Raw genomic sequence first — 7,502 nt, forward strand, 5'->3', positions numbered from 1 at the left:
GATTATTGAGTCACGATTGTATTTTCTCTGACATTTTATAGGGGTTGCTTTACTTCTGTGTGATGAGTTCACATTATTGATCTATTGCCAGACCATAGAATTGGATGAATTATTTATTTACTCAGATCTCCTTTGCTGTGGACTGATGACAATGATGTAAAAGCCTCCTTCAGCTTTCAGCCTCTTTAAACCCATATTTGTAGTATGTGCCCCAAAAACATTGTGATTCCTCAATTAATGTTATGCACTTCTTTTCTGTTTCAGTGCCGCTGTGTTAAACTCCTGATGGATTTAGAAACTTCAGCAACCTCCTCCATCCTGGAGCTCATCCACATGAGACCAGTAGAGGTGTGGATGTCCATCAGACCCAACTGACCCACCACAGGTCTGTAATATGTTAGTGATGCTGTACATGATGAGCTGTTCTGAATTGTTGTTTAGCTCAAAATGGAGTAAGAGAAAAGAAAAGGGAAGACGTGAAACAATAGCGATCAAATGACCGTAAAGGTGAACGAACACCTCCCGAACATGGTGTCAGTGAAGGTAAGGTTTGTTGTAGGGCTATTGGATTAGATTGTCTGTTTATCGTAAACCCTGCCCTTTGCTTATCTGCTTAAAAGAAACATAGGTTTACTGATAGCATTCATGGGTCTGTCACAATCTCTTACTGATAGTGAAAGCCATTGCCCTGCAGGAAAGTAGTTCAGCAAGGACTCGTGGCACAAAGGAAGCAACTCGTCCAAAGTTTTGGCTACTCATGTGTTTTCTTTGCCCCAGCAAAAAGAAGTTAAAGTCCTATTTGATCTATGTGTATATATATTTTTTAACCTTTGTGGCAGGAGATAAGTGCAGCTATGTTCACCCAGGTGAATATGTGTGTTGCTAACTGTGCACACTGGACTATGTTCCTGTTTCATGAACCACAAGGTCATTAATATTAATGGGCTCTTTTGTGTGTGCAGTCGGTACACAGTGACACAGACTGCTGCCAGTGTACTGGTGTCATGTGCACGGCTGAATTGGAAACATGTGATGTCTGTCTGTCACTGTTGAATGAAGAGGAGGAGGAGGAGGAGGAGGAGGGAGTGGATGGGAAAGGGAAAAATGTTCCTCTTGGTCCATTCCTGGAGGATTAGGGATGAAAATGCGGCCTTGTATGCTGAGCTCTAAAACCCAACAGCAAACAATCAAGCTTGCCAATGACGTGCTGTAACACATTCTTCCAGTCTTACTCCTGTTAAAGGCTCAAGAGTCGACCTACGTGTCTCTGTGTTTCCGAATGCTCCTTTATATCCTGGCTTTGCTGTCAGTTTGTGGCCTGGACACTGCAGATGTTGCCCGCTGACCCTCTTGTCCTGTGTCTAGATGCAGAGGGGAGGCAGTATGCCTGTGGCCCGCAGGAAAGCCAGGCTAGTCTGTGTGATGGTAATGCTCAACATCTGCATTTTCATCCTGATGGGTGTGACGTGGAAGCTTGTAAAAAGTGGCCCGCAGAAGGTGCGAATCCCATCCAAGAGGTTTTGGCGCCGACAGATACGGAGTGAATCCTTCTGGAACAAGGAGCAGCAGCGTCTGGACGTCATCTACAACCCCATCTTTAACCCTGCACTGTCTGGCGAGTCCCTCATCATGCATCCGGATTGGCTGAATGACACCGGACCGCTGAACCTCTGTGATTCTGACTACAGAGTCCTCACACAAATCTCGGACTACAACTCCTTGCCACAGCGCTTTCAGGACTTTCTTTTGCACATGCGCTGCAGGACATACCCCATGCTAATAAATCAACCCCATGTCTGTAATGAAAAACCATTTTTGCTGCTGGCAGTCAAGTCACTGATCCCACATTTCGACCGACGGCAGGCCATTCGTGAAACATGGGGAAGAGCAGGTGTCTTAGCCAATCGGACTGTGGTGACGGTGTTCCTGCTGGGCAACACCTTACCGGTAGACCACTTTCCAGACCTGCTGGGGATGCTGGATCATGAGGCGAAGCTTCACAATGACGTGCTCCAGTGGGACTACAGGGATTCCTTCTTCAACCTTACCCTGAAGGAGGTCCTCTTTCTCGAATGGTTCAGCAAACACTGTCCTCAAGCTCGGTACGTTCTCAAGGGCGACGATGACGTGTTCGTCAACACCTTACGAGTTGTTGACCTTCTGGAAGGCCTATCGGACAGGGAGGCTAAGGATTTGTTCATAGGTGATGTTATCAGTAATGCAGGTCCACACAGAGACCGGAACCTTAAGTACTACATCCCTGTGAGTGTGTTTGTGGGCCAGTACCCACCGTATGCTGGTGGTGGAGGATATCTGTTGTCTGGGGACTTAGTGACGCGCCTTTACAATGCATCTCAGCAGGTAGTCTTGTTCCCTATTGATGATGTCTATACAGGGATGTGTCTGAGGAAGCTGGGCCTGGCTCCTACAAAACACACCGGCTTTAAGACTTTTGACATTGTGAAAAAGTACAGGTCGAGCCCCTGCATCTACAGGAGCTTGTTGCTGGTTCATAGCCGGACGCCGCAGGAAATTTTAGAAATCTGGCCGTGGATTGTCCGCCCTGAGCTGGGCTGCCAGTGAACTTTATTTTTTTTTCACATTTTTAACAAACTGAGTGACATGAAAGAGTAATATTGGATATTCTTATGCATGAAATCCATTTGAATATGTGTTTCCTGTTATATGACCAAGGGTGAAAAATGGAAACAAAACCCTTCATCCTGTTTGTTCAATACCCCCCATTTTGTTTAGGCCTGAACACACAGTTTGTAAAGTTGTGGATAGATTTTTACCGTGTATGTATATTGTAATATCAATAAAGTTTTCAGAAGATATACACTTTATCTGTCAAGAGTAAATCGTCACAATCATTTCATGAGAAGAAGTCAAAAATTATTCTTTTCCAGCTTTATGGGCAAAAGTGTATTTACCAAGATGTCCTCAGATGTTTTTGTTTCCTCCACAACCTAAAGATATTCAGTTTAATATGACAGAGGAGGGAAGAAATCAGAAAATATGCACATTTATCCAACTGAAATCAGAGAATTTGGAATTTTATTCATGCAGCTGTGCTCCCGTATTAGCTGCTGCATATCTGAGGTTACAGTTAATGTTTGTGCGTCAACATTGTACCAGAGGTGACCCTTTGTAAAACTAAATATTGCTGAAACTTGCTTATGGTGTAAATCAAAGGCTGGGCATCCCTCGTGTCTGAATAAAATGTCAGCAATTCTTCTAATGATAAAATCAGCGTCATAATTTGCGTTTCCTTTGTGAATGTTTTTTTAATGTTTGCTGCTGTTTGAGGTCTTACTTTTGACATGATGCAACATACATGTTTTGCTATTCATTTTCAGGTCGGCTAATTCTTTTATGGCTTCCTTTGTGTGCTTTCTGCTTTTATCAATTATTCTGTGTGCTTATTGTATTTTAATTTTTAATTTATTTTTATTGAAAAGCACTTTGTGACATTTGTTTTGAAAAGTTCTCTATAAATAAAGTTTATTTTTTCCTTCTCCTTCTCCTTTTTTTAAAATTGAAAAATTATTATTCTTTTTTTTTTTAGTATCAATCAGCATTTTCTCCTGAAACCTCTCCTTTAATACAGTTCTGTAACTGCTTGTTTTTTTATTCAGAGGGTGTGAAATCTCCAAACTTGGCTGTCGAGCAGAATGCAGACTTATTATTATGATTATACTAAGTACTACAGTGACCTCTGCTGGACAAAACCGATACTACCAGCCAGGAAAAGGAAACGCAATCAACTAATTGATTTAGTTCACCTGCTCGGAGAGAGAAGGAAAATAGCAGTTTACATGAAGCTGAGAGGCTCAACTTGGCTTCATCTTTTCACACATTTAAGCAGTTTAACAGAAAAATTTTGGATAGTTAAAAAAAATAAAAATAAAATGGCGCGAAAGAACAGCTGGAAGTTTAAAAGCGGCCTGCTCATGTTTCTGTTTGGTATATTTGTGAATCGCTGCGATGCACAGGTAAGGCACTACCATCCTCTCCCTGGAATCAGCCTGTTTTATTTGAATAGTTTCAACCAACCATGTGTGTTTTTCTGTCTGCAGGTGAGCAGAGAGGACGCCACCACGCCTCCAGGTGAGTCTCCAGCCGTTTCAAATGTAAATGTGTGGATTTGCTGCTCGTCTGCATCCGTCTGGAAATCAACAGACAGCATCAGGAGAATGAGCAGAGGACATAAACAGACTGGGATTTGCTGTAGCAATGTTGATATAAAAGCGTGATTTAAAATTAATATCAGAAAGTGCGTTTCAGGTTAGCATAGTCACCTGCTAAAGCTGTTATTAGAAGTGTGACTGATGGTATCGTGGCTGTGACGATCCGAGCAGCTTAACTACAGAGAGAATCCATTTCACCAAATTAAATGTTGTTCATTGGGCCTTAAACACCTGGAAGTACTTGGCTTATATGCACACATTTAAATCAAAAAGTGGTGCATTTGTTCTTTGGTTAAATTGGCAGATGCCACCTGACAGAAACCAACAGTGATGCTCAGCTGACCAGTGCTGTGCCTGTTTGCATGTTTCCACTGTTGTGTCTACGCTTGAGCTTCAGTGAGGCGACGGCAGCGTGTTTTTGTGACTCGGTCCCAACAAATTTGCTCTTCTATGCATAAAGTTTGATAAAAAATGCCCCGACTGTTTAGGAAACTACTTTTTATTTTAAATTGTGAATATATGCTTGTAAGACATTTAAGGATTCCAGTAAGAAGCTGCTGGTTTTGAGCTGAGGTGTTGAGTTAAACATACAGAGTTATTGGTTTTGGGCTTTTGGTGATGTTAATTTTAAACCATTAGATCAATCTGCTGATCAGAGTTCAATCACTAACATTAAGTAGCTCAACATCCATCCGTCCGTCCGTCCATCCATCCATCCGTCCATCCATCCATCCATCCATCCATCCATCCGTCCATCCGTCCATCCGTCCATCCGTCCATCCATCCATCCATCCATCTGGTTGAGCTAAAACATATCCGACTCTTCTGTTTGTGTCTGTTTGCTCCTCAGATGAACAGGGAGGCGACGGCAGCGCCTTCTTCGCTCTGCGGAGTTGCCACCAGTTGCTGCACGGCGACAGCGGCGAGTTCTTCTCCCCGGACTACCTGTGCTCCAACCCGTCTCTGTGGTGCAACTGGACCATCCAGGTGGATCCTGGGAAGAGGATTAACCTCCACCTGGAGGACTTGACCTCCGATGACGCCTGTCACCTTAAGAAGGACCAGGTCCACGTGGACGAGCCCGCCGGTCATTTAGTGGGCCACAAGGTCCTGCAGAAGTGCTGGCGAGAGGCCAAGTACACGTCGTCCTCCAACACTCTGCATGTGGTGCTGCTGATCGGTGGCTGGCCCAGCCCGCCATACAGGGGCTTCCACGGCCACTACCAGGCGTTTGGACCACCGGTGGTTTACAACCCACAGGAAGGCTTCACAGTGAGAAGCAGGGAGTCAGAATCACCTCCTGCACAGATGGATACCAGCAGATTTGAAATGGTTACGAACAGTGAACTGACAGAGTCGGCAAATTCTGATCCACCATATGATTATTATGATCGACGTGATAAGGAGTCTGGACGGGCTGGAAGCACAGACAACGAGGTGAGTGGACACAAACACTGGAATGGGAATCCAACGCTCCACTCCAGCAGATCTAATGCCTTGCTCTGAGAACTCAGCTACCGGACCGGACAGCTTGTCAGCTCACTCTTTTAGCATCTTATCTCTGTTTTGGGTTTTTTGGCTACCTTCTATGTTCTTCAAACATCACTGACAAACAATTCATTAAAAATGTGGATGGTTTTCTCTCTAGTCCAGAGTGTGCTTGTGAGTGTGCTTGGTTGTCTGTCTCTAAGTGTAGCCCTGTGATAGACTGGTTACCTGTCCAGGTGAACCTGCCTTTAGATAATGGAGGGATGGATGGATTTTATACTGTGTCTTGTTTCAGGTGGGTGAAGACCTCCATACACCCTCTGAGAGCTACAACCAGCTCACGGCTGCGACCACAGCGCCCCCCGCCAGGACCCTCCGATCAGGACGAGGTGTTCCTCACCATTCCAGCATATCTGACGTCCATCCTGCATCTCCACAGCGTGAACATCAGGAGCTGAAACCCAGCAGCTTCACCCCAACAGCGATACGAAGGAACGCTGCTGCCGAGGACGAGAGCAGAACACAGAGACAGTCAGAGGAGGAAGAACCCGTCAGTGGGTTAGAACAAGCTGAAGACGGTGAGACCAGGACGGATGTCGGCCCAGCATCCAACCAGATTCCTTCCTCCTCAGAGGGTACCGAGCCACCACACACTGAACAGAACCATCCTCAGCCCAACGTGGTGGAGCCGCTGTCGGACCACAGAGGGAACCGTGAGTGTCTTTAGCTCGAACATGTCTGAACATCGGGTGTTTTATATGCTTGTGTGTTCAGGTTGAGCACATGAACTGCTGATATGTGCTCAGATAAACGGAACAATTGTGACGCTTCATGTGGATGTTCTCAGTTTGCAATGACTAAGTTAGTTAATTTCCTTCTTGATTTCCTTTGCAACACAGATAACACCAGTTCTGTGTACAGTTAATACAGATACAGAAGCTTTACTTTGTTGAACATGGACTATTAAAGTATTGCTTGATCAGCATCACTGTGGTTGTCCAAGAGGAAGATTCTCAGCTGTGCGATGGCAAATTCATCACCTGACTTCCTCTGATTGAGACCATAAAATAACATCACGCTGTATCCAGAAAGTCTTACAACTATCTGCTAGATTTTGCTAAAGTTTAGATAAACTTCAGCATCAAACAGTACATCCAGGTTAACTTTAATCTGTCTGACTGTGTCACACACAGTGAACACGAGGAATCACTCTGAAGCTCCACATCTTCCTGGAGGTGAGTATCTGACTGATAATTTACAGACTGCACCAGAAAGTTAACACTACAACACGTCTGATTTCTGTTATTCTTTTTAACTTATCCTGAGAGGATGTTTTCCAAACTAGATGCACTTATTTTTAATGCAGGGATGATATTTAGCTCAAACGAAAGATAGATTTGCATGCACTGCATCTCCTCTCCTCTCCATAAATGCTCAAACTGAAGCGTACACTGTCTGTATAATATTGTTGTAATATTGACAGTTTGGTCTCTGACAGATCACCTGTTTGAAGTCGCTGTTGAAGTGACTTTCAGTCAGGATTTGGACGAGTCCTGGGACAACCTGGCGAGGTCGCTGCTGCTGTCGGTAAAGAATATGGTACGTTGATGACTAAAGCACTACGTTTAGCGTGTGGGCTCGATAGAAGGAAATCACTGGTACATGCAGAAGCCTTCAGTGCTGGGCTCACTACACCACTTATGATGTTTCTGCAGATCAGCAAGCAGCTGGAGGTTCTGCAAACACCGCTGTCCATGTCTTCTAAAAGAATAAAACGGTTTGTACTCAACATCCCACAAAGTTCGAAGAGATGCAAGAAAAAAA

General features: G+C 44.4%; 2 protein-coding genes across 2 annotated transcripts in view; both read left to right on the plus strand.

Moving 5' to 3' along the window:
- Positions 1–2,653, plus strand: part of LOC103370672 (UDP-GlcNAc:betaGal beta-1,3-N-acetylglucosaminyltransferase 2-like) — a 5,968-nt gene extending 3,315 nt beyond the window's left edge. The window contains exons 2-3 of the mRNA XM_008299801.1: positions 265–385; positions 1,366–2,653. Coding sequence (XP_008298023.1) covers positions 1,366–2,583 — 1,218 coding nt within the window. The 5' untranslated portion in view covers positions 265–385 and the 3' untranslated portion in view covers positions 2,584–2,653. The remainder of the gene's footprint in view (positions 1–264; positions 386–1,365) is intronic.
- A 1,258-nt stretch (positions 2,654–3,911) lies between these two features.
- Positions 3,912–7,502, plus strand: part of LOC103370745 (uncharacterized) — a 5,370-nt gene continuing 1,779 nt past the window's right edge. The window contains exons 1-6 of the mRNA XM_008299889.1: positions 3,912–3,995; positions 4,080–4,110; positions 5,041–5,627; positions 6,118–6,391; positions 7,177–7,277; positions 7,394–7,455. Of these exons, the coding sequence (XP_008298111.1) occupies positions 3,912–3,995; positions 4,080–4,110; positions 5,041–5,627; positions 6,118–6,391; positions 7,177–7,277; positions 7,394–7,455 (1,139 nt within the window). The remainder of the gene's footprint in view (positions 3,996–4,079; positions 4,111–5,040; positions 5,628–6,117; positions 6,392–7,176; positions 7,278–7,393; positions 7,456–7,502) is intronic.

The sequence above is a fragment of the Stegastes partitus genome, unplaced genomic scaffold (assembly GCF_000690725.1).
Source record: "Stegastes partitus isolate 25-593 unplaced genomic scaffold, Stegastes_partitus-1.0.2 Scaffold31, whole genome shotgun sequence".
Lineage (NCBI taxonomy): Eukaryota > Metazoa > Chordata > Actinopteri > Pomacentridae > Stegastes > Stegastes partitus.